The sequence below is a fragment of the Gastrolobium bilobum genome, unplaced genomic scaffold (genome assembly GCF_033153095.1).
Source record: "Gastrolobium bilobum isolate Gb01-03AN ecotype WA unplaced genomic scaffold, APGP_CSIRO_Gbil_v1 utg35084, whole genome shotgun sequence".
NCBI classification, from domain to species: Eukaryota; Viridiplantae; Streptophyta; class Magnoliopsida; order Fabales; family Fabaceae; genus Gastrolobium; species Gastrolobium bilobum.
The window spans coordinates 58,417-85,360 of record NW_026899530.1 but is presented as its reverse complement, the minus strand read 5'-3'; the positions used below and the strand labels follow the sequence as shown (position 1 = coordinate 85,360).

Sequence of the window (26,944 nt, the reverse complement as noted above, 5' to 3'; positions counted from 1 at the left end):
TTTGGAAAGTTAGTTATGAGAATTATCTTAACTAATATTAAATCATAAAATATATGAAAAAGTCTATCTCCAAATATTCCACTTCTCATGAAAGCTTATCTCCAAAGGTTTATCGAAGATTCAATTTCTGATAATGGCATATCTCCAAATTCAAAATTAAAATTGAGATATGAACGTTTGATCACTTGTTGATTGTAACTAGGAATCGTTCACTATAAATAGAAGACAATTAAACCCCCTGCATTTACTTCACCGTAAATATTGATAGATAAAAACTGACACCTTTTGGCTGTTCCGCTCCAAACCCCTCCCTGCACCAGAAACCCTGCTTCCCTTGCTCTGTTTGCTTTGCTTTGCCACCGTGACTCAAAAGATGTCTTCCAAACCCTTCAGGCCTTGCTCTTTGGACGTACTTATATATGTCCTTGCACCACATTATTATAATGCAGAAGAACTGGGTATGATTGAGAGTTTCCAAGAACAGCAACACCAACTACTGCATCTCCAACATGAAGAAGAGGCCAGTACGTCAAAGTCAAAGCCAAAGCCAAAGCCAGAGAAAGAAATAACGGTGACCCCAAAAAGGCAGCGCAAAATGCATGACGAGGAGGAAAGGCCCACTCCCTCATGGGCCTCGTCAGTGAATAAAAAACCAAGAAACACAAAGAATGCAGCACCACCATCTTCATCTTCATCTTCATCTTCATCTTCATCTTCATCGCCGCAGTCACCACTGCCACCGTCACCACCGTCGTCACCATCGCCACCGCCACCAGTACCAGCACCACCATCTTCATCTTCATCTTCATCTTCATCGCCGCTGCCACCACCGGTTCTGCCTGATGAATTCAAGAACCGTATGAGAGAGTTAAACGGCAGCGACGTGCAATTTGTGATGAGGAAGAATCTCTCCAAGACAGATCTGAGCGCGAATCACAACCGTCTATCAATGCCGATGAAAGAAATACGTTGCGATTTCCTGACTGAGGCTGAGAAGGCAACATTGCAAGAGAGAGAAAGCTGTAAAGGAAGACTTCGGGGTGTTGAAGTGAAGGTGTTGGATCCATCTCTCAGGGAATATGCTTTGATACTGAAGAGGTGGGAGATGACGAGCACGAGCATCTACTGTCTCATCAAAGACTGGAAAAGCGTTCTCTCTCATAACAGTTTGCAAGAAGGAGACCAACTTCAAATATGGTCTTTCAGAGTGGATGGCAAATTACATTTTGTATTAAATAAACTCTGAACAAATTTAAAGCACACAGCGACATAGACACGTCACTATTGTCTGTCTTAGGGAATATAATATTAGGGAATGGAATATAGGTGGTGCTCTGACAACGTAATATTGAAAAACAAAAAATTGTTCAAATTGAAATTTGGTTTGTATTTCTTTTTATTTCTCTTTTGTTATGTTAGGATCACTAGCAAATAAATGTATTGGCATTCCATGTTTTCTTTGCTTATAATGAAGTGAGATCCTATTTTCATTTTTTACAATAGCTTTTTCTTGATCAGTTGAGGTTTCGCAATTATAAATTTCTTTACCATCTTATTAAGATAATTTTTTTTATGGGAACCCTGTGATAACCAGTTAAATTAGTAATAAGTGTGAGTGAGAAACCTGAATCATCTTTACCTTAATTTTAGGCTATGATTAAAAATTAGTACAAATCTTTCCAACACATGTCTAGTCTACCAATTGGAGGTGAAGCTCTACTCCTCCCTCATGCATGTGCGTCACATGCCTCAGAAAAATACATCACCAATTTATCCTCATCTCCACTCTTGTTCCATCTTTAAACTAAACCGCCTTCTCCTCCTCCCATCCGTGGCATTCACCTCCCCTTTTCCACCAAGAAAGTTGTCAAACACACTATTTGATACATGAAATGTTAAAAATTATTTAACAAATGAATAAGCTAATTTGATAGGACCAGGCCATTCCAATTCTAAAGAATGATAAATCTTGGAATGAAATGACATTCTACTGTTTAAAATTAAATTATTTTTAAATAACATAAATATCCTTGTGAGAAAACTAAATAGGATTTGTTTTGTCTATGCATAGGGAATGGAATATAGGTGTCCTAGGCTTGTGCCTAGTGTGTTTTAGTTTTGTTGTTTTGTCTTTTACTTTCCTTTTGTTTCAAAAAAAAAATTGTATTTGTTTCTTTTTCTTTCTTTTTTGTTATGTAGGTGATATATATATTAGGGAATATAGGTGACAAGAATGAAAAAAAATATATATATATTTTATTCCAGTTGATTTGAAAAATGATAACCGTTGATTGACGGAAATCAACGGTTAAGATGTGGTAGTAACATTGGTAGTAATATTATTTGGTTGTCACAATATCCTATCCCATAATAATAATAAAAAATTTGGTTTGTATCTTTTATTTCACGTTGTACTTTTTTAATAATGTAGCTGGTGCAGGATTTTTTGTGATGGAGTACTAAGAATAATAAGATAAATTAATTGGTGTAAATGTTTTTTAGAGAATGATTGATTATTAACATTATTTATTTATTATTATAAAATAAATATCATTTTATAATTTATATACAATAATAATAAAATAATTAAAATTTAGGTAGAGAAAAACGCTATTCATCTATCCTAGATGCGCCCATTCTATTATGTGAGTCTCTCTGTGACTAGCAAATAAATGTATTGGGATCTTATTTTTGTTCTTTCACCTAATTTTTTTTCTTATTTGGTCTGGTTTCGCAAGTATTATTTCTTTACCGCCTTATTAAAATCACTTTTGTTGGGAACTCAAATTCTAATATAAAAGAAATGCTTTTTAAGGTAATTTAATTATTATTTCTTTACCGTCACAAGCAGTAACTTAATTATTAAACTTTTTATTCTTATTTGTTTTTTGTTGAATTTATGTCGATATTTAAATCCATGCATTTTATTGTTTCATTTATATTTTTCAGATATAATTTTATATATGTTGTATTAATTAAGGTAATTATGATGATAGAGGTTAATTGAAAAAAGAATTTAAGAAAATTAAATTAATCTAAATATAATATATTATAATTATAATTGGAATCTAATCAACAATTAAAGAGTTGAAGTTCAAAAATATATTACAATAGTTAGGGAGTATAATTCAAAGTATAAAGAGAAGTTTAAACTAAGCCGCTACAATTGATTTAGTAATTAAGGATTTAGGTAAATTGCATTAAATTATGTATTTAATTTTCAGTTTTTTAAAAAAATGAAGAGGAGAAATTTAAAGAAAACATGAGTTGATAAATTAAAAAAAAAGTTAGATGGCTATCAAAGAAAGACTTTTGATTGAAAAAGGAAGAATTCAAAGTGAAATTATATAAAAAATGACTTAGCAACAGACATCTTTCTTCTCTTATTTGTTAGGATAGATTTTATTTTGTTTTAAATTTTTTTTTGGATTACATCCGGTATTCCCACAGCCGATAGCCATGAGACTAATCCCTCGCCCCGGGTCAGTGCACAAAGCGGTAAAAAGCTAGCCACGAAATGCTTTCCATTCACAAGGATTACTCTTGTCATGTAGTATGAGAGAAGTTTTCTTATGTTAAGAAACAAATAAAGTAGATCCCACCAATTTTTAGAAGAAAAAAAAAGAGGAATTTTTTCGAAATGAGAGTAACATGAGATAAAAATCTTAATGCAACGTAAGAGCATGATTTCTGATAAATTTAATGTCTATAAGATGTTCGGTTTTATTTTGTCTTTTTTCTTTTGATAATAATTTTTTTTTCTTCTGAAAAACATGATGTAACTCTTCAATAGATGTTTGATTTATTGATTTTAAGCTTTTAAAAAAAATGACTTTAAATGCATTACTCTTTTTTAAAAAAAATTCTAAAAAATAAAGTTATTTTACGTTTGGATGTATGGAGTGAAAATCACTATTATATAAAAAAGTTATTTGGATGTTAAAATAAAAAAAGAATTTTTATATATAAAATTACAATAAAGGAGAGATAAAATAACATGATAGGATGAGGTTAAAATTGTATTTTAAAAATTTATATTATCTTATTTCCAGAAAAAAAAAAATCATATCATCTTTTAATTTCTGTTTTTTTTTTCAAAAGTAACCAACTATTGGCTAAAAAAAAGCAGCATTTTAAATTTTACTTTTTTAAAAAGTTGTTATCCAAACAATTAAAAAAATTTAAAAAGACTTTTATTTTTTAAAAAAGCAATTTTTTTAGGAACAAAAACTCATTCAAACGGGCACTAAGGGCCCGATTGGATGAGCTTTTAAAAAAATAACTTTTTTTAAAAGGTAAAGTTATTTTACGTTTGGATGTATGATATGAAAATTACTTTTACATAAAAAAATTGTTTAGATGTTAAAATAAAATAAAAACTTTTTATATATAAAATTACAATAAAAAATAGATAAAATAACATGATCGTGGGATAAGGAAGGAGAGATAAAATAACATGATCGTGGGCAAGGAAGCACGGACACTCCAAAAAATAGGGACCGACACGTTCTGACACGGTGTCCGATACGCGGTCAACATTCCCGACACGTTGACCATTTTGACACTCGAATTTGACTGTGTCCGACACGGTCAAATGGCATTTTCGTAAAAAAAATATTTTTTTTAATTTAAAATATATTAATAAAGCTTCCACCTGATCATATCAATTTTATCTTTTTCGTCTTTTTTCCCCTTAATAGATAAGAGATCATCTCAGCATCATTGTTGTCAATTCCTATTACGCTCTTGTTGTGTCTCCTTCTCTTTGATCTTCCTCTCTAATATGATTTGATCTCTCTATCTGATATTATCTCTCTCATCTCAGTTCCTATTTTTTTATTAAAGCTTCCACTTTTATAACGTGTTGATGGGTATTATTAATTTAGTTTCATTTTTTTGTTAAATTATTGAATATTAAATGAAATATACGCTATATAAATTAAAATTATTATTTAATATTAAAACGTGTCTCAACGTGTCGAAATCCATATTTTTTTAGGATGGACATGTCGGAGTGTCGTGTCGTGTCACATGTCGGGTGTCGTATCGGTGCTACATAGATCGTGTGATAAGGAGAGATAAAATAGGTATGATAGGATAAAGTTAAAATTGTATTTTAAAAATTTATATTATCTTTTTTCCAAAAAAAAATAAAATTATATTATCTTTTAATTTCTGCTTTTTTCAAAAGCAACAAACTACTCGCTATAAAAAATGCAGCATTTTAACTTTAATTTTAAATTTTGTTTTTTTAAAAAGTTGTTATCCAAACATCTAAAAATTCTCAAAAGAACTTTTATTTAAAAAAAAAAGCAACTTTTTTAAGATAAAAGCTCATCCAGACGGACACTAAATCTTTTTACGAGCAAAAGCACCCATGTAATAACATTTGCTAAATGTTACATGGGTTTTATAAGAGTTATGTTGTAGAAAAAATGATTGTGTAATGTTATAGAGATTCATTTTGAGAAAAGTTTGTTGTGTCATGTTAAATGACAAATGCAAACCCGATCTTAGATACACTAAAAGCATCTTTGAAATGTATTAAGGTAGTCAGTGGCGTAAACACACTTGACGTGATTAGTGCCGTAAGACACCATTACGTGACTGGTTGACATATCAGCAATCAAAGTGGATCCTGTCAGCAGGTGAGACAACACTAATGTCGTTAGATGTCTCTACACGACTAAAGCCGTCAGCAGCTGTGACGGCACTGCCTCCCATTGACGCGCGAGCTGCTCTCCCGCTCCCATACCCTCTTTCATTTGTTGCATTTCTTGTTCTCTTCATATAAAAATTTCCAGTGTGTCACCAAAGTTAAATGTCTACAACAGATATCCACTGTTTCACTTTATGTGACGATATTGTGCACATACTAGCCAACTTTTTTTTAAGTCTCTTGTTTTTTCTTAACTTAATTACAACTCGTTGAAAGGCTAACAAATCTTGTTTTCTTTATTTTGTTTCTTTGTTAAATTTTTTTGCTATTTTCTGCCATTACTGTTATTGCAAAAAATTACTTTGCTGCTGGTGACTCAAAGCATGCATGGGGCCCACAGATTATGGGGAAAAGAAAAAAATTAAAAATGGGATGTACTTTGAATTGTGTATGCGGAAAGTAGTGATTGTGTGCAGTAAATGCAGAAAACAATTCCCCTTTCTTTTTAAGGAATAATTTTCTGCTGTTATTGCAGAAAATTACTCTGTTGTTGGTGACTCAAAGCATGCATGAAGTCCACAAATTATTAGGAAGAGAAAACATTGGACCTACTTTGAATTGTGTCAGCGGGATGTCTGCAGTAACTGCAGAAAATAATTTCCCCTTTTTTGGGAGAATAATTTTTTGTTGTAAAAGATTACTATGTTGCTAGTGACCAATGTAATCAAAATCGAGTTGTTACATAAAAATGGAAAGAGGCAGTAGAAACGTAATTAGTAGAAACGAGATGAAACATAAAATTTTATATCTTCTATATGATCTATTTTAGTGATTGAATGCAAAGAAATTTTAGTATAAATTGGTACATGGCATCTCATTTATACCGTCAAGAGCACTGCTGCCTGTGAATCCTTGAAGGTTATGCAATCTGACTGCTCTCAGTTTCCCTGCAAAATTACGACGGAAGATATTGAAAAGGGCAAAATAGTATAGCCACAACAATGAAAACATGCTAACGAGCTAAGCATGGTTTCCTAAGGCATTCCTTTTGATAGTGTGTTAATGTAACAAATCCAGTAGGGTAGACTAAGTACAATAACATGATCCTCTCTGATAATCCTCATCAAACACAGTTCTCATCATGTCACAGGCAAAGTAAACATGCTGATTTGCAAAACATTAAACATGCCTTGAGAGAAGTGATGAGTATATAAAATGAAAGGTTCTGCTATTCTTGCTGTCTGCCATACTTAATTTATATGGATTGAAATTCACACCTGACAACATCAAACATGTCTTGTTGTCTGCTATTCTTGCTGAAAGGTTCAGCTTATGAAGTTTAGCAACCTTCATTGATTAAAATGAAGGTTGCTTATCACAATTTTTGGCAAAACGACAGTACTACCATTATTTTGTAAATGTATCGCCGGAATAAAACACATTTTGAAAGTATGGCCGAAGTAGAGCAAAACACGGTAGTTTGACTGACAGGATCACCGAAGAAGACGTCATCAGTGGCGATGAGTTCTCCACTAATGCCGTCAATTTTGTTGATGTCTTCCATTCCCGCCAAGAAACTTGACGGGACCATCAAACACAGACGCAGGTTTTTTTTTTTTACCAAAAGGCAAATTGCATTGTTTATTAATTATTACGAGCATTTTTTTTATGCCTAAGGTTTCCAAAAAAAATTATATTAAATAATGCAGAATATTTGAAAAGGGATTTAATAACATGCCAAATATGTTAATTATGACACTAATGATGACATGGTTAACACATGCAGGTTTTATTTTAGTAAAACTATTTATTATGATTAAATCATTAATTAAAAAATATTTAAAATAATTATTACGATTTACATAATTACCACTTACACAAACAAAAATTTAATAACATGATTCATATTTAATTATAACACTAATACTGACATGATTCATATATTACAACAAATTTACTAATTATTATATTTGCTTAATATTACTAATTATTTTATTTTTTAATTAGGCAAAACAAATGGGCCACTTTTTACTAATTAAAACAAATTTACTAATTTACCATTCCATTTTTTTTTAATTTCTTCATGTTATCAATTTCCTTTCATCACCACAAAAAGTGGAATGGTTGTTTTTGTAATTAATGAAGGTTTTTTGTTTTGATACAAATAATTAATAAATTAATTAAAATAAATAACAACCTAAGAAAAAACCTGTTAAGTAAAATAAATAATCATTAATTATAAAAGAAACAGTAATCAGTATTAGTGTTATAATTAAATATGAATCATGTTATTAAATTTTTGTTTGTATAATCAGCACATAATAACACAGGTCTAGAACCAACACTCATATTGTATGCTCTCAATCAAAGGGCAAAATAGGATTGCCATAACATTGAAAACATGCAGCTAAGCATGGTTTCTTAAGGCATTCCTTTTGATGGCGTGTTAATATAACAGATCCAGTAGGATAGGATAGACCAAGTACAACAACAAGGACATTATGCCCTCTGATCTGATGCACTACTACATTGAGAAACAGAGTGGACTTGAGATTCATCAAAGAACCAGAATGCATCAGCTGTTTCAAAGGTAATAAAGGTGCCATTAATTAGCAAATGAAATGACATGTAAAATACAAACAGTTAAGAAACTCCACATAATGCCCCTGAATTCCAGTATAAAATTTTTACTGGAGAAAATAATTAACATTATGTGAATTAACTTGTCACTGCTTCAAGAAGAGCATATCTTACAACAGCAAAATCTAAACCATCTGTGATTTGAGGTTATATCACAATTTTTTTAAAGAAAAAATGGCATATCATATCAGGGTCGATAAGCAGCAAAGGCATTGTTATGTATCAACCATATACCACCACATCAGAGGAATTTCTCAGCATCCAAGCAGAGGCTACAGAATGAGCAATAAACAAAAAAAGAGCATAACAGAAGAAACCACCCATATAGGATCTGAAAAGAAGACAAACTTGAGGGAACAATGGGGTTACTCTATTGAGAAAATTCACAGCAAAGAGCACCAATACCAAACAAACATGGCAAGAGAAGTGTGCAGCGGATCACATGAGAACATTAAATTGAACCAAAACCAAACCCCCTTTTCTTTACTAATATCAAAACAGAAAAGATATGAAAATTTAAATCAAATAAACCGTTAGTTAGTTATATATTTGGAAAGCTATGTTTTTTTGAAAGTTATAAAAGGAAATTGTCTTTACTAATATCAAATCAGAAAAGATATGAAAATAACTGTGTTAGTTAGTTAGTCACATATTCGGACAGCTGTTTATTTGAAAGTTATCGATGGGAACTATCTTTACTGATATTAAATCTTTAAAGATACAAAAATTTAAAAGAAACAAATCGAGTTACACATATATTAAAAGATTACCTCTTATATACAAAAAGAAAAAAGATTAGACCTCCAAAAATTCTACTTGTGACGATATAGCATATCTACAATCTCGGGAGATTCTAATTTTGATAGCTGATCACTATAAATTGAACAGAAACTCCATCACTCACTTACTTCACCATTACATAAACCTTACACAACCTTTTGCTGCTCTGCTCCAAACCCTTATACGCTTCCATTCTTCAACTTTGCTTTGCCACCATGACTCAGAGGACAAGAAAACTCTGTGGGAATTGGTGGGGAAGATTACAGATTGGGAGACGCGTCAAAAGATGTCTACCAAACCCTTTAGGCCTCACTTTTGTGATATACTTCTTTCGCGCGTTGCACCACAATATTATAACGATGAAGAATTGGCTCTGGTTAAGACTTGTTTCCAAGAAGTGGAAGAACCCCAACAACATGAAGAATTGGGTCAAATTAAGAGTCTCCAAGAAGAGGAACAGCAACCCCAACATGAAGAATTGTTTCCAAAATGTTTGGATACATGATATAAATGTAATACTCTCTCCAATTGCTTTGAAAAAAAAAGTTATCTAATCTTGAGAGAAAATTTTAGAAAGTTCCAAACTTCAATCTTTGAAAAGATTTACAAATGAGAAATTGAGGAAAGATACTTCAAATGTTCTTAGTTTACACTCAAAGAATATGTGTTTTTGATGCAAAATATTTTCATCTTTCTCACATGCTTACTTGGTTAGGTAAAACATGTTTTATTTTATCCATCTTATGTTATAATAATGGCTAGTTCAACCTTTTCGTTTTGAAATTCTTATGACTTGCCATCATCAATTATTTAATTTTTAAAATATCTTACATATCCATTATTGATTGATATTTTTATATGCATAACAATGGATATATTTCTCTTAATACATGACTTATATTTTACTAGTATGCATGATTTGAGGGAGAGCCTAGCATTTATTTGTTTTATCCATCACTTGGCTTATAAAATAATTATGACAATGGAAGAGTCAATAATTTTTGCTTTTAAAGAGACTAACTCCATTATGCCTAGAAAGGATGTTTGTGATGATTATATTGTAGGAAAGTTGACCTACATCCTTTTAGTGATAAGAAAAGTGAAAAAGAGGAGAACAAAAGAACGAAGTCATAATTGAAAATTCACCTCAACAACAAGAACAAAGCTAAGAGCTTACAAAGGAATGGAGAATAACGATATTGGAGATATTTCAAAAAGATTTAATTTGCAAAATACTCCATAAATTAGCTAAGTCCCTAATATCTCTATTTGCTTGCATATGACATGATATTGCTATAAATATTTGTGTAGATATGTCGAATGATTTATGCTATTAAAGTCACTTACTTAATACATGTCTACAAATCTTATGCTTGCTATTATCAAAGTCATGCTAGTCATATGCCTACAACTTGCACATATTATTTTATGCTAGCAAAAATAGGAGAAAATCATTTGTCATATCTCTTGCAATATTCTATACAATGTTCAGCTAGTATTTGATGCTTCGCATTGCATTATTATTTGCATATCCTAGATCTTTGTGATATAAATGCTTTGTACTTGGACCATGTGCTTATATTTGTATGTCTGGATTTGTATGGATCATTTGTGTTGGATTTATGATATATTGAGCACTTTAAGGTTTAAATCCACTTTCATGGCATATTTGCACTTACTTGAATCATTTGAATGCTTTGTTATATATTTTGAACTATTCAATCCATTGATGTTGCCTAAAGGGGAGAATCAGGGCTAATTGAAAAAAAAGTGTAGCACACCTCTACCTAATATGTTGAGAAATGGTAAAGACAAATACGAAAGAGACAGAATGCGCTAAAAAGGTAAAAATGATGTTTGTTGAACCTAGAATTCTCACACTTTTGTCTTTGAAACCATTCATGGATTAAGGGGGAGCTTTGATATTATTGTTTTGGTGCTACATAACAAGTGTTCTTTATTAACATGCTCAATGGAATTTTGTTGCTCACAAGTTTGCGTGCTTATCTTGGTTTATGCTTTTTTATGTTGCCAAAAGGGGGAGAAAAATATGAAAATTGAGAAAATTATATTATTCCACCATATACATATATGTTGGTTTGTAATGCTTCACTTTCATAATTATAACTTTTTGGAACCATTCATAAATTGAGGGGGAGTATGATATACATTATTTGAGAATATTTGTTATACTAACATTTTCTCAATTTTAAGTTTGTCATCATCAAAAAGGGGGAGATTGTAGATACAAAGTATGTTTTGATGATAACAAAATGACAACAACAAAAAGAGAAGAGCTTTGATCAAGAGCAAAAAGCATCAACCATATATGGATATTGAAGATGTATGATGTAGCCACACAAGAAGAGTGATGTCATATCAAAGTGGCAAGATCATTGAATCAAGAGCAACAAAGAATAATTAGAAGAGCAACACCAATGATCAAAACTAACAAAGTGTCAAGCATTGTCATATCCAACAAGTCAAAGCATCAAGTTCAAGTAAAGATCCAAGACACAAGACATAAAGCTAAGTCTAAAATCATATTGGAATATATCTTTAGGACTTAGAATATATGTAAGGGTATATGATAGATTGCATTGCATGAGCTCAAAGTTTTTCTCAAAGTAAACGTGTTTTTCGAATTGCATAATCATAACCTTTATATACTTGAAAGAAATTTGAAAAACTCATGGAAAAGATCCTTGACATATTTTATAACTTCAAAACATATTTATCAAGTCAAGATCTTTCACAAAAAGTGGTTAGAAGCAAGTTAGAACACATTTGAACTTAAAATTTGTTGCATAATTTCGCTGCTGCCTTCCATACATTTTTTCGTATCCAAGATAATGGATTTGGATCTTGTGTTCTTCATATAAGTTGTAAATATTTCTTTTATCTTTCCAACGACACCAAGATCACATCAATCTGACAAGTATAACTCAAATTATGCCCAAAATACGAAATAGTGTTCTTTCTATCAGGTTGGTAATCGATTACCCATTTGAGGTAATCGATTACCACTGTGACAGAATGCATATAATGGCTATAAACAGCTAGTTTTCAATGGAAACACTATATATACATTCCCAATGACTCTAAAACGCATTGGGCATCATTCCTACACATACTAAGCATATTTTGAGAGCTTTTACACTATCATTTGCATATTCTTTCATATCTTTCAAAGATCAAACATATTTGAGCTCATATCTTGAAAATTCATATACCCATAGTGTTTCAAGTTGTATATCCACACTTTGAGAGTGTATATTCATTTCCAAATATTTCTATCCTTATATTCTTGAGTTGAAAGAGTTGTGAGACCCATTGTTTGAAAGGTAGCCAAATACCTAAGTAAATTTGGAGTGAATTGTAAGGTTGCCAAGTACCCGTAAACTTAGAGATTGTAAGGTATCCAAGAACCAGAAGTCTTGGAAGATTGTAAAGGTTTGCCAAGCACCCGTGAAGCTTGACCATTAGTGAAAGAGTTGATCGAGCGGCTTCAGTCTGGACGTAGGTCACAAGTGGTGGTGACCGAACCATGATATATTGTGTTTGCAATTCTCTAAACTCTATACTCTTTATTTCTAGCACTTTAATTGTTTCTTTGATATCTTGTATGTGCTAGAATAAATTCTATAATTGTGATATATTATATATTAAGGATTGTTTGAATGTATTGATTAGTTTTTCATATATCAAAGTTTGCTTGAAATGATTATTTAGAAACTAGAAGGGAACTTTTGCGAAAATCTTGTAATACTCAATTCACCCCCCATCTTGAGTATGGAAGCCACATTCCTAACACTTAAGAGTTTAGGTAAGTTGTATTAAATTATGTATTAAATTTTCAGTTGTTTAAAAAAATGAAGAAGAGAAATTTAAAGAGAACATAAGTTGATAAATTAACAAAAAAGTTAGATAGCTATCAAAGAAAGACTTTTGATTGAAAAAGGAAGAATTCAAAGTGAAATTATATAAAAAATGACTTAGCAATACACATCTTTCTTCTCTAGTTTGTTAGGATAGATTTTGTTTTAGGGAAAAGTTCATCAATACCCTTATGGTTTGTTTTAGAATCATCTATGTCCTTGTATTTTTTTTTATCACATATGTCCTTGTATTTTGTAAAAAGTAAAAAATCACAGGGACATATGTGATAAAAAAATATATCTTTTTGCAAATCACAGTGGCATATGTGATAAAAAAATCACAAGGACATAGGTGATTCTAAAGTAAACCACAAGGGCATTGATGAACTTTTTCCTTTATTTTATTTTAAATTTTGAACTCAGTATAAATTTAGGGGATTACTTTTTCATGTAGTATTAGAGAAGTTCACTTAAACCTCCAAAAAAAAGAGAAGTTCACTTATGTTAAGAGACAAATAAAATGGACCCATCAATTTTTAGAAAAAAGAAAAAAAAAAGATACATTTTTTTGAAGTGAGAGTAAAATGAGATAACAATATTATGCAATGTAAGAGCATGATTTTCTATAAATTTAATGTCTATAAGAATCTCGGTTTTTTTTTGTTTTTTTCTTCTGATATTTTTATTTTTTATTTTTTTTCTTCTGAAAAACATGATGTAACTCTTCAATAGATGCTTGATTTATTCATGTTAAGCTTTTAAAAAAAATGACTTTTTATGTATTTTTTTTTTAAAGATAAAGTTTATTCTTCGTTTGGATGTATGATATGAAAATCACTTTTATATAAAAAAAGTTATTTGGATGTTAAAATAAAAAAAGTACTTTTATATATAAAATTACAATAAAGGAGAGATAAAATAACATGTTTGTGGGATAAGGAGAGATCAAATATATATGATAAAATGAGGTTAAAATTGTATTTTAAAAAATTATATGATCTTATTTCAAAAAAAAAAATTCATATTATCTTTTAATTTCTTTTTTTTCAAAAGCAACCAACTACTAGCTAAAAAAAGATAGCATTTTAAATTTTATTTTTTAAAAAAATTGTTATCCAAACATCTAAAAATTTTCAAAAAAAATTTTATTTTTAAAAATTTTATTTTGAAATAATACTCATCGAGATGATGACTAAATCTTTTTACGCGTTGTATTTAATATGCAACTATATATAAGGGTGAAACTTATGAAATATTGACAATTCAACCAAAACCTGCCTCGTACAAGATTGATGGTGATGGTTGCCGCTCAATCCTGCCAATTTGCTGCCTTAGCAGACCTCCATATAGGATTCTGATTTCTGTGTGGGTCAGGTCGGGTCAGATTTTTGTGCCAACTCGACCCAACTTGATTTTTATAGGTCAGGTATTTTGATCCGACCCGCTTTAATTTGATTCAAGTCAGGTCTGACTTGGTTTGGATTTTTTTGAACTAGTTCGGAACTGGGTTGGATATGACCTGACTTGATTTTTGAAGTGGGTCTGATTTGGTTTCTGAAGTGGGTCAAAATCGACCTGACCCGTTTTTGACTTGGTTTCAAAACATGTTTTTAATTTGATTTTTTTTATAGTTATTGATTTATTTTTTAAACTCATTAAATTTCTACGATGCAAACGACAAAAATTTCGTCACAAAATTATTTTTTCATCGGAATACTTTTTGTCGAAAAGCAACGAAATTTTTTCTTTAATGAAAATTTTTACAAAAATAAAATTGAGGGGAGATATTCTTACTACCAAAAATATTTACTACCAACCCACTACCTCCACAATTATCATTGGATCAAAGAGACAGAATGTTAAAAAAAATTTGAAGAAAGAGAAAATGTTGATCCAATGGTGATTATGGAGGTAGTGGGTTGGTAGTAAATTTTTCTAGTAGTAAGAATATCTTCACTCAATAAAATTTTATCGAAATTTTTGACGAAGTTTAATTTTCGTCAAAAGTTTTGACGAAAATGATTTCCTCTATCAAATTTTTAAACGAAAAAAAAAAATTCGTCAAAAAATTTGACGGAATGTTTTTCCTTCAAAATTTCAAAGGGAATGTGTTTTGACGAAAATTGTTTTGAGGGAAATGTTTCATTCGAAACTTTCGATGAAATTTAGATTCTCTAAAGAATTTTGACAGAATATATTTTCTGTCGAAAAATTTTATCGAAAATTTTTTTGTTAAATTTTTTTTACAAAAATGTGTTCTGTTGAAAATTTTGATGAAAAAATCTTTTTTTATCAAAAAACTTGACGAAAATATTTATTTGAAAATTTTTGATAGAAATGTGTTTCGCTAAAAATTTCGACGATTTTTTTTTTTGGTCAAAAAATTTAACAAAAATGTTTCCGTTGAAAACTTTCGCCGAAATTTGAATTTTGTAAAGATTTTTGATGAAATTTTTTTCTGTCAAAAAATTTCGATGGAAATGTGTTTCGTCGAAATTTTTGATGAATATTTTTTTTGTGAAATATTTTGACGAAATTTAGATTCCGTAAAATAATTTAACAAAAAACAATTTCCGTCAAATTTTTTTACATAAATATTTTAGTCACAAATTTTGATTAAAATACTTTTCATCAAAAAAATTTGCAAAATTTTTTGATAGTAATATTTTTCGTAAAAAAATTTGACGTAATTGTTTTACGTTAAAACTTTTCTTTTAACGTAATTGTGATTTTCTTTTTCTTTTTCTTTTTTTTTCATGTAATGAGTCTGGGTCAAGTTTTGGGTCAATGGGTCATTATTAAAACAAGTCAGGTCAAAAACTAACCCAAATAAAAGTGGGTCAATATTTAAACCAGTTCAAAAAAAATAGGTATTTATGGGTCAGGTCAAGGTCAGGTCAAAGTCAGATCAAGGACAAGGCAAGTGAACCAGTTTTTTTGCACACCCCTACGGCTCCATATATATAAAAAATGACTTAGCAATACATGTATTTCTTCTCTAGTTTGTTAGGATAGATTTTATTTGGAAAAAAAATGTGTCATTTTAAATGACATATCTTACATTCTTTCACTTTCATAAAGAGGTGAGATCCACATATTTAAAACTTTTATCCCCACTCTCTCTCCCGTGATTATCTCTTTCTCTCACCTAAAATGATATAACTTTGTATCTTTTAAAATGATACACATTTTTTCTATTTAATTTTGTTTTAAATTTTTGAACTCCATATATATTTAGAGAAATATTTTTCTCATTTCATTGGAGATAATTATCTCATTTTATACACTCATCGAATTTTGTGCCATTTTTTTTTCCATTTCTTTTTCCTTTTGTTTTCAAGTGTGCATCCCACATATTTATTTCACACACATGAAATAACTATCTCAAACAACATGAGATTAGTAACTCCCATATATTTAATGTCTATTAGAAGTTCGTTTTTTTATTTTTTTTCTTATGAAAAACATGACGTAACTCTTCGATAGATGCTTGATTCATTCATGTTAAATCTTTTACGCATTGTATTTAATATTCAACTATATATAAAGGTGAATCAACGATAATAAAAGAATAAAAAAATATTGAGATAGAAAATTACAAAATTATAAATATTAATTTCTTGATTAATGATTGAGATTTTCTCATATTACATAATATTAAATAATTCCCACTTTATTAAGAATTCTCCGTTACATTTCGTGACCTTATAATAGGCTAAACGATTGACCTTTGCCCATTTTGCTTTGGGTTTTATAATTCTCATGTTGAAGGAGAATTGAAATCTCATGTTGTAGAGATAAAAAGCATGTGGGACCCATATGTAAGAAAAAATTATATGTAGAACCCATGTCAGCACAGAAATCGAAGGGTGTGTAGGAAAATTATAATTCTCATGTTAAATGAGAATTATAAAACCTTTTGCTTTTGCCTCATTAACCTTTGACACTTTCATACATGAGGTGTCAAGTTTTTAACTTCTTACTTAATTCTATAACTCTTGTACTCCACTTTATGGTGGGACCTACTTTGAATTGTCCTGTAATAACTGTAGAAAACAATTCTCCTTTCTTTTCAAGGAATAATTTTCTATTATTACTGCAGAAAATTACTTTATTGTTGGTGATTCGAAGCTTGCGTGGACCGGAAGAGGGAAATTTTCAAGATAAGACCTACTTTAAATTATGTCTTTCAGAAGGAGTGATTATATGTAGACTGTAGTAAATGCAAAAAACAATTTCCCTTTCTTTTTGGGGAATAATTTTTTGCTATTATTGCAGAAAATTATTCTGTTGCTAGTTACTCAAATCATACATAGGGTCCATAAATTATAGGAAAGAGAAAAAAATTAAGACGAGACCTACTTTGAATTGTGACTGCGGAAATGAGTGATTATGTGCATTGACTGCATAAAATAATTCCCTTTTCTTTTTAGGAAATAATTTTCTCCTGTTATTGCAAAAAATTACTTTGCTTCTGGTGACTCAGAGCATGCATGGGCCCCTATAGATTATGGGGAAAAGAAAAAAAATTAAAATGGGATGTACGTTGAATCGTGTCTGCGGAAAGCAGTGATTATGTGTAGTAACTACAGAAAACAGTTCCCCTTTCTTTACTGGGAATAATTTTCTGTTGTTATTGCAGAAAATTACTCAGCTATTGGTGACTCAAAGCATGCATGGATTCCATAAATTATTGGGAAGAGAAAATACGAGACCTACTTTGAATTGTGTCAGTGAGAAGGAGTGATTATCTCTAGTAACTGCAGAAAACAATTCTCCCTTTTTTGGGAAATATTTTTCTGTTGTTACTGTAAAAAATTACTACGTTGCTAGTGATCAAGGTAGTCAAAATCTAGTTTCTACATAGAAACGTAATTGGTAGAAACGAGACGAAACATAAATTTTTTAATACTTAAGGTCAAGATACAAAATTATATATATATATATATATATATATATATATATATATATATATGCATGTAAAAAAAATCACATAAATCACTACTCAAAATTTAATAAATAACTTCATATTTAAAAGATATAAGTCACATAACTATATAAGATATAAGTTCAAAAATATTAAAAAAAATGGAAAACAGGTTATTTAAAAAAAAATTGAGTTTCATTAAAAACAGTAAAAAACATAAAAACTTGTGTTTCTACCATTTTTACGTTTCTACACGACGTTTTTACCTGTTTCTACTAAGGACCGTTTCTACTTACGTTTTAACAGATTTTTACACTGCGTTTATACATTTTATGTTTTTAGACTAGTTTTTAACAACAATGCTAGTGACTCAAAGCACGAGTGGGGTGAATACACTATGGGTATGAGAAATTTTTTTAAGATGGGACCTACTTTTGGGAAGGAGTGATTATCTGCAAAAAATAATTCCCTTTTGTTTTTAATATCTTACTATTTTTCTTAGTTTTAAGGTTCCCGTTTATTTTATTACCGTATAAAATTATGGGAAAAATTATTCTCATGCTACATAAGATAAGTTTTTCATCCTACACACCATTCGATAACTGTGACATCTTTTTTTTTTTAATTTTTTTAGGTGGAGAAACCCACTATGACATGAGATAACTTATATCCTTTAACCAATGTTAATAAAATCGGACCGACCCGGGAACCGATAAATCGGTCATATAACTGGTTCGGTTGAAGCAATGGACCGACTATGCATAAGAACCATTGTGACCCGCCGATTTTCATGAAAACCTGCGTGACCCGTCCGATTTTCATGAAAACCGTTGACCCGACCTGGTCCCAAAACAAAAATTCCAATTTTTTTTAAAAAAAAAAAAACATAATGGACATATTTATTTTTTTTTTCTTATTGCCTTACGTGAGTTATGTACCTACAACATTAATATTATCTCAATTATGCACTATGCAGAAAATGTTGATTTGATTTATAGTTAGAGATGTCGTTTACTGAACCTGAAGCCTTGTATCACGATTATTATATTTTTGTTTGATTCTTTATTAGATAATAATATGTGATTTATTATTTTTTATATTAAAATATTTGAAATTTTTATCATTTTTTTTAGATATTTGAGTATGTTTATAATTTTTTAATATAAATTATAGAATTGCATATAATTACTGGGTCATGCGGTTGAACCATTGACCCACTGGTTGAACCAGTGACCCAGTACCTCAATCGGGTCAATGACCAGGTCAGTTTAGTAACATTGCCTTTAACATGAGATTAATAAAATCTTAAAATTATCCTATAATCTATAATTTTATTAAACGGCTAAAGGTTTACCATAATTTTATTTGATTAAAAAATTTTCTTTAAAATATATTTTAAAAATATTGAACTCTTATCCTTAACAATATTTTAGGAGTTCTCTTGTTAATCATGACAATTATTTTTATCCCCATAAAATTGTCCCTTGGGATGTTACATTACACCCCCAAATAAAAGAGCATAGCATGCGAATAAATATTATACTGTCCGATTAACTTAAAAAAAAAAATTCACCATTTATATACAAAAATAAAATAAAAAACTTCACCATTTAATATATTGAAAGTAATGTATAAGAATATCTCCTTATAACGTTTTTGTATGACTACATTTACAAATATCTCTCCATTATTTATCACTAATTCAATGACATGTTAAGCTTTTTTCTTAAAATAAAAATAAAAATAACAAGAGCAGAAATTTCTCTTGTTTTAAGCTTTTGGCATGAAAGCTGTTCCTATGCATGCCTATGCCTTACACGACAATCTCATCCCGGGTAGTTGGGCTGTGATAAAAGTAGTTCTGAGCAGCCCAAACCAATATATGGGCTGAATGGAAATGGGCCAACCCAACCAACTAGGGTTTTGAACTCTTAAAACAAAAACCTCACAAAAAATAAACAGAGAACAAAGTTAGGGTTTTGTTCTCACAGTATAAAAATGTACTGAGCGTGGTGGCTTTGTCTTCGCATTCGTATCTTTCAAATTTCCGATCTTACTCGTTCTCTGAAGTAAGGTAGGTTGCTTTTACTTGTTTATTTTCTTTTTTTCTTCGAGATTTATGCTTATGCTCTCGAATATGTGCTCTTATGCGTGTATGTTCTTGTAATTGATTCTGGACTTGTGATTGTCTCTAATGAGGATTCAATTCAATTAAAACTTTCGTTCTTCTGATGAAAAATCCATGAAGAATGCTATTTTGGAGACCTGAACTGAAGAGACATAGTTAAAACATCAGTGGTCGAAACATTCATGTTTCTTTAATTCCTTATTTTTGTTGTCGTTGTCGTTTTTTTAATGGCTCTTACTTCACCATTCTTGATTGTTTGTTTAGTGTTCGAAGTTGATAAAAAATGATATCTTCATACTGCGTTTTTTTAATACTAGGATCTGAGGTTTCTAGGAGATGGTTGGGGGCAGCATCGCTCAGATGAGGTTTTTAAGCCATTTATCTTCTGAGCTATTGAAAAATCATGTGCCCATTTGGGGTTTTCCACTCAATTTTTGACACAAACCATCTTGGTCTTGGTATGAAACCTTCTTGTTATTTTGAATGACTTGAGTTGTTTTAATTATGAAAAGATGTGTTTATCCCCCTTTGTGATCTTAATTTAACATACATTAGATTGCATAGTGAGCCATAAAGTCTCTGAGGATGATAACAAAAATAACTTTCGTTCTTCCGAGTTGTCCATGCGGAAAATACATGGAGACCTGAACTGAAGAGACTATCTTATGCTCGTCTTCCTTTTCCCTCCCTGCCCCCCTTGAGTCTATTGCTTGTCTTTTGTTTTGTCTATTGTTCACAATATCAATTTGTTTTAATTTAGCTTGATAATATGATAGTTTCTTGTTTGCTTACAGCTTTATTAACGGATTAGCTCTTCTACATGAATAAGTCATGTCTTCTGAAGTCTGTCCTGACTTGAAACTAATCAAAATAGCCTCTGAGGATGATCAGAAAAATAACTTTCGTTCTTCCGAGTTGTCCATGAGGAAAATACATGGAGACCTGAACTGAAGAGGCTTGCTAATGTTTTTTTTTTCTCTTCCCTTTGTGCTCCCTCTTCTTTTTCTGATTTTTCTATTATGATATTTATTATTCTTTGCAATTTACTAAATTTTTTAGTTTTGTGTTCCTTAGTTTCTTGTTTCAATTTATTATTTGATTCATATGTTCTCTCTTATGTCAGTTTCTACTTTATTTGAAGAATTTCGCAGCTTCACTTCAGTTCCTTCCATAATGAGGTATTTATTCTGTCACTGTTCACTTGTTGAATTCTATTGATGTCATTATTAATATAAATTTTGCAGCGTTTTTTCCCTTAAATACTCACACTTTTGCTTTGTTTTCCCTACTTTCTCTTTTCAAGCCGTCCAATGGAGGAAGAAGTAAGTCCTTTTGTCCTTTAATCTTACTTTTACACAAAGTTTGGCATTTTGATCCTGACACTGTATGCTTGTTTTGATTGTTCTTCATTTTCTATCTACACAACCTAGTGAATGACTGTATTTATAATAGTGCAATTTTTATTTTTATTTTTATTTTTTTGCATTATTTGACCTGATCTTGAGTAGGCTTTTCTCTGAAGTAACCAGCCTAGTTAGAGAAGGGAATTTTATTTTGTGATGTCAAAATCTTTTTTCTTACATTACAGGTTGTGAACAAACAAAATGAATCTGATAAATTTCCCAGCTTGAAATTTAGTAGCTATGTTTCCATGATATGATTTTGTGATTTGTGAGCATGTGGAAGGAACCTGGCTTTTCTTGCATAACTAATTGGTTTTCCTACAGTAATGTTCATGACATCTAATACTAGGGGCTTTAGATGAGTGTTTACTATGCCTTATTATCTTATCAATTTAACATTACTACATTGTTACAGACGGCTAAGAATGAGGAAGAGGAATTCAACACTGGACCACTATCTGTACTCATGATGAGTGTGAAAAATAATACCCAGGTGTTTTTTTTTTTTGAATTACATAATACTATGGGTTCTGAGCAAGGCTCATGTTTTTTATGTGAGATTTTACTTAAACATTTAACTTATACAGGTGCTAATAAATTGTCGAAACAACAAAAAGCTTCTGGGTCGTGTTAGGGCCTTTGATAGACACTGCAACATGGTTCTTGAAAATGTCAGGGAGATGTGGACTGAGGTATGCTTTGTTTCTATGAGATTTGTTCCCTTGCACTTATTACATCAGCTAAGTGTTCTGTGTAAATCAGGTGCCAAAGACTGGTAAAGGAAAGAAAAAGGCTCAGCCTGTCAACAAAGATCGTTTTATCAGCAAAATGTTCCTCCGTGGAGATTCTGTCATCATTGTTCTTAGGAACCCCAAATAAGCTAGTTGACTCTGTAGTATTTGCCTCTTCGGTATCTTGAATTCTTGATAACTAAATATATGGTCGTCTAGACTTTCCTGCCTTTAAAATTGGTAACATGTTGAGATATTGGCGGAGGATGTCGATGGTATTTTGATTTGGACGCCCAAGAACGATTGAACCAATTCTCAGATATCTTTTTCAATTATGTACGTATTAACATGTATCTCGAATGGAGTAGATCTAACATGTAAACATCCTTTTATCCACCCTCCCGCCCCCCAGTGTGACGCAATCTTTCTGTAGTAGTGACTTGTGATGGATTTTTATGCTAGAATATCTTCAAATTCCATTTGTGTTTCAAACGAACTAATCTCAATTTTTTGGTACGTAAAAAATAATTACTTTCTACACAGAAAGTTGTTAGGCTAAATTATTATTGTGTTAACTTTTTTTTGTGGTTTCCTCTATTATTATACTTTTTAAAGGAAGACGTAAAATTTGCTGGTAGTGAAATCCGTTTATGTAAAAAATGAAGGAAAGTTTAGTGAATTGAGTTAATTATTGATTGTTTTGTTATTTTACTGCACTTTTTGTTAAAAATAAATAAATAGGACGACGGAGGATTTCGTAAATGTATGAAGTGATTTTATTATTTTATTTTGAATAGGTTTGAAACCTATGATATCATGCCAACTATTTCAACCACTTGATCACTTCTAGTGACTTTATGAAGTGTCATTTTTAAACCATGTAGGATCAAATTGTTTTTGAATTAAACAAATCTTATTATATACCCAATTTTATTGCAAAAAGTTTTAATTTTTTTTTGATCAGTTGAATTTTAATATTTTATTGTTAATTGCTTCATTACTCAAACATTTTCTGAAGGTACGCAACAACATTTTGTTTTCTTTGTAGGGTTGTGTTATCGCTAAAAGCCACCAAAGCGAAATACACTATCGCATTAACCTAATAAATTTTTGAACTGCGATTTATTCTTCAAAACTGAATTTAATATGCGTAAAAAATTGTTTATGTCAAAAGAGTTCCTAATTAGCTAAGTGAATAGAATAGAATAGATAGCTGGATCATAAAATTTTAATAATGTGATTTTTTCCGTATGAAAAGTGTCTAGAGGAACTTCAAATCAAAATTGATCAATAAATTCTCACTCAAAAAGATCAGTACAGCATTGGGTGATCTCTCCCATGCCATAACCAATGCTTGTTATTCCCAATAGATAAGACTACAGCAATTGCTCAAACAAGGCCTTTATGTTCCTTTTTTTTCAAGCTAGAGCTAGAGTACTACCACATCCTTGAAAAACGAAATGATTAACCGCATCCAACTATCAGACAAAAAACTGATCCAAAACATTTGAAATATGAGAACTCATAGCAACATCTCAGCAATCTGGATTGCATTGAGTGCAGCTCCCTTACGAATTTGATCCCCACATACAAATATGTCCAACCTGTGTATATCCACCATTGATGTAAAATGCTTAGGATAAAGTGCAACGCTAATTGAAAAATGATAATATAGAGCCATTGAAGAGATTTTACCCTTGATCCCCATCCTGAGACAGGTCACGGCGAATCCTGCCAACAGCAACATCATCCTTATTTGACACTTCCAATGGAGTAGGAAAACGATTGGATTCACGATCATCAATAACCACTACACCCGGAGCATTCTTCAGAATATCTCTTGCTGTGTCCTGAAGAAATGGAAATCAGATGAACTCAGACAAGTTAGATTTTAACTTTTAGACAAAGTTTCTCACCCAAAATGCATTCCATATTCCTTGTCCTATATAAACATGATTCTAGGCACGCAAAAGATAACGGGACCCTGCTTAAAATTGTATTTGATCATTCCAATTTCCAACACTGAATACAAAAAGAACCATAAAGATGTGCTGTTTCATATCATTAAAACAACAGAAACAACAAAGATCATCAAGAAATGACAACAGTGCATAAGCCAACACTTCGAAGTTAAGTTTTATCACTACAAAAGAAATGATGATGTCCAAGAAACGACTGTTTCTTTTGAGCCCATAACAATGCTCTTAGCTCAGTGTTTTTCTTTCTCCATCATCATAAAACCAACCAGCAGTGTGTCTCTGAAGGAGTTCTAATCTATCAATCATAAACCCAAAGACCCCTATAAATTAAACAACATTATAAGCCCCAACACAACAAAGAACATGTGAGCTATCTATAGGAAGTTGGGTTATCAAGTTTGCCTACATGCCACTAATTATTTAATCCAGACTTTGCAGATTTGTCTATACGCTATACATATGTGATAAAGTCTGAATTTGATACAGACTTATCCATCCTGCATCAATTTTTATATGACAAGCAAAAAGTCAATTCGGTTAGACTCCCTAAAACTAATTCTAGCAACTCCCAGCAGGTCACACACTTCAGTTGTCAAAAGCCTGTGAAAGGCTATCATGTAAACACTATTCCCCTAATCAGAAGCCCGTTATCCTTGACATTCTGAAAAATCAATGAATGATCAACATAAGGTAGTAGTAAGCTGTGGGTTAGTTCTCACGTTAGACCTAGCCTCCCAGGTCAACCACACAGGAAACTCATTGTCAAGAAACAGGGGAACAGAATATAACTAACCTCGTCAACAAGTTCAATAAAAGAATTCAAACAGTCCAAGCTTACAAAATGATTAAATGAAGTAATAACATACGAGAAATTTTACGTGCATAGGATGCCATACCAATTTGAATCCAACTACAAACCATCAAACAACAAAGAATGCAAAATTTATTTCCTTCAATTTTTGGAGGGGGAAAATATTATTGAATCCAATATAAATTTTAAAAAACATGGAATAAATTAGTTGTGAGCTAGGAGTACAGGAGTTGGGATAAAATGCTGTATCCAGTTTAGGACCTGAAATGTTATGTCCACTTTTGGTTATAACAGAAAGACACATAGCATGACAACATGAACTACCTCATCAAGGGGTCTCTCAAATTGAAGATTCACACTCTCAGCATGAGCCCGCATGACAGGAACTCTTATACAAGTGGCAGTTACTTTAACGTCCTTGTCATTCTGCAAAAGTGTAAAAAATGAAATAAGCAGGATATAGGCATTTAATTATCAATAGTTTGAAACAAATAAGCTAACAAACAAGATATAAATATTCAATTTCAACTTACCCAAATTTTCCTTGTCTCCTTGACCATTTTCATTTCTTCTTCATTATATCCATTTGAAAGAACAGGTGCATTATGTGAGAATAGATTAAAAGCATACTGCAAAATAATAACAGCATCAGGAAGTAGGTCTTGAATTTCTAAACATGAGAGGTATATACAGAATAGGACAAACCTGTTGTTTAAATATTTGACATGTTGGTGATCTTCCTTCCAACACCTTAAAAAATAAAATCAATTTGTTATTACAGACTATGAAACCAGTTTCCCTTCTTATAGGTTCCCCCCAATGCTAGAACACGAACTAAGCAAACAAACTGTTGTAGATAGACCAAACCTCACGAGTTTGCAGCTCAAGCTCTTCCATTGCAGCAGCACCAGCACCACTAGCAGCCTGGTAGGTACTAACAACCATACGTAACACCTGCAATATTAATTAATAGTAGAGAAGTGAATCAAGCAAGCATAAAGTGTAAGGACATCACAAAAGCATACAAATACATAAAATCGTAAAATCAAACCAAGCAAGCCATTGATTAAAAAATCACATATGAATTTACATGAAAAGAATAAAAAAAAGACAAAAAATTAAAAAAGTTGTACCTTAGCACGTCGATGAAGAGGGGTAGCAGCCATCAAGCAAATAATGGTGGAGCAATTGGGGTTAGCAATGAGTGCGCCTTTACCCGTTCCAAGCTTGATGTTTTGCATCGCTTCAGGGTTCACCTCTGGAATCACCAGTGGAACCTTCTCGTCCATTCGAAACGCCGAGCTATTGTCCACCACCACCGTTCCCCGATCGACGGCGATGGGGCCGAACTCCCTGCTTATGGACCCGCCGGCGCTGAAGAGAGCAATGTCGACGCCGTCGAAGCTCTCCGGCGTGAGCTCCTCCACGACGTACTCGTTCTCCTCGAAGGTGAGGCGGCGGCCGGCGGAGCGCTTCGACGCCAGCATTTTGATGGAGCGGTAGGGGAAATCCCGGTCGGAGAGGACGGAGAGGAACTCTTGGCCGACGGCGCCGGTGACCCCCACGACGGCGATGGAGGGTCCGTTTTCTCGGAGGGACATTCGGATCTTGGTTGGGGCCGCGAACCTGGGTTTGGGTCGGGTCGGGTGGGTCGCTGAGAAGAAGTGATTCTGCCGCGAAACAGAGAGCGAAGCCATTGATATCGATATTATTGTTGGTTTAGAGAGAGAGAGAGAGGGAGGGAGAGGGTTTTGCTGAACTTTTTATAGAGAGAGAAAGGGTTTTACTAATGTAATGGCTTGGCGGCTGATGGTTAAGTGAGAGTAATGAGTCAAGCAGTTTGAGATTTAAAAACAGGGGACGAGGTTGCAGAAACTGTGAGACGAGGGTAGAATTGACTTTGCACTTGTTGTCCTAACCCCTTTGTTTTGTATCACTACTAACTAATAATTGTTTAGTTAGGACTTGGATGGGACATGTTACACTGTTGGAAATGAAACATGATATA

At 31.7% G+C, this 26,944-nt stretch overlaps 3 protein-coding genes and 3 non-coding genes across 6 annotated transcripts; 5 read left to right on the top strand and 1 right to left on the bottom strand.

Moving 5' to 3' along the window:
• The first annotated feature begins 373 nt into the window (after positions 1–373).
• LOC133290961 (B3 domain-containing protein At2g31420-like) lies at positions 374–1,246 on the top strand. The gene has a single exon (XM_061489122.1). It carries the CDS (start codon positions 374–376, stop codon positions 1,244–1,246), a length of 873 nt encoding a protein of 290 aa, XP_061345106.1.
• Positions 1,247–20,071: 18,825 nt separating this feature from the next.
• LOC133290969 (small nucleolar RNA Z159/U59) lies at positions 20,072–20,164 on the top strand. The gene has a single exon (XR_009748758.1). It is a non-coding gene; the product is annotated as a small nucleolar RNA Z159/U59 (small nucleolar RNA).
• A 166-nt stretch (positions 20,165–20,330) lies between these two features.
• LOC133290957 (uncharacterized) lies at positions 20,331–22,485 on the top strand. Its single transcript, XM_061489118.1, has 6 exons — positions 20,331–20,470; positions 21,136–21,190; positions 21,316–21,334; positions 21,831–21,908; positions 22,003–22,107; positions 22,178–22,485. The coding sequence occupies exons 1-6, from the start codon at positions 20,416–20,418 to the stop codon at positions 22,292–22,294; spliced, it is 429 nt and encodes a 142-aa protein (XP_061345102.1). The 5' UTR covers positions 20,331–20,415; the 3' UTR covers positions 22,295–22,485.
• On the top strand, positions 20,588–20,671 carry LOC133290967 (small nucleolar RNA Z159/U59). The gene has a single exon (XR_009748756.1). It is a non-coding gene; the product is annotated as a small nucleolar RNA Z159/U59 (small nucleolar RNA).
• On the top strand, positions 20,886–20,969 carry LOC133290968 (small nucleolar RNA Z159/U59). Its single transcript, XR_009748757.1, has one exon. It is a non-coding gene; the product is annotated as a small nucleolar RNA Z159/U59 (small nucleolar RNA).
• A 963-nt stretch (positions 22,486–23,448) lies between the features above and the next one.
• LOC133290963 (uncharacterized) lies at positions 23,449–26,728 on the bottom strand. The gene is made up of 7 exons (XM_061489125.1): positions 26,070–26,728; positions 25,804–25,890; positions 25,642–25,686; positions 25,470–25,565; positions 25,261–25,362; positions 23,842–23,996; positions 23,449–23,750 (listed from the first exon to the last, which is right to left on the bottom strand). Exons 1-7 carry the CDS (start codon positions 26,631–26,633, stop codon positions 23,669–23,671), a joined length of 1,131 nt encoding a protein of 376 aa, XP_061345109.1. The 5' UTR covers positions 26,634–26,728; the 3' UTR covers positions 23,449–23,668.
• Between the last annotated feature and the right edge of the window lie 216 nt (positions 26,729–26,944).

Excerpts from the sequence above, each read along its gene's own strand:
- LOC133290961 (XM_061489122.1), top strand. The coding sequence starts at position 374 with ATGTCTTCCAAACCCTTCAGGCCTTGCTCTTTGGACGTACTTATATAT.
- LOC133290957 (XM_061489118.1), top strand. The coding sequence starts at position 20,416 with ATGTGCCCATTTGGGGTTTTCCACTCAATTTTTGACACAAACCATCTT. Across the intron at positions 20,471-21,135 it reads CACAAACCATCTTGGTCTTG|TTTCTACTTTATTTGAAGAA; the intron begins GTATGAAACCTT and ends CTCTTATGTCAG. Across the intron at positions 21,909-22,002 it reads GTGTGAAAAATAATACCCAG|GTGCTAATAAATTGTCGAAA; the intron begins GTGTTTTTTTTT and ends TAACTTATACAG.
- LOC133290963 (XM_061489125.1), bottom strand. The coding sequence starts at position 26,633 with ATGGCTTCGCTCTCTGTTTCGCGGCAGAATCACTTCTTCTCAGCGACC. Across the intron at positions 25,566-25,641 it reads GTCAAATATTTAAACAACAG|TATGCTTTTAATCTATTCTC; the intron begins GTTTGTCCTATT and ends ATTATTTTGCAG. Across the intron at positions 23,751-23,841 it reads TCTCAGGATGGGGATCAAGG|GTTGGACATATTTGTATGTG; the intron begins GTAAAATCTCTT and ends GGATATACACAG.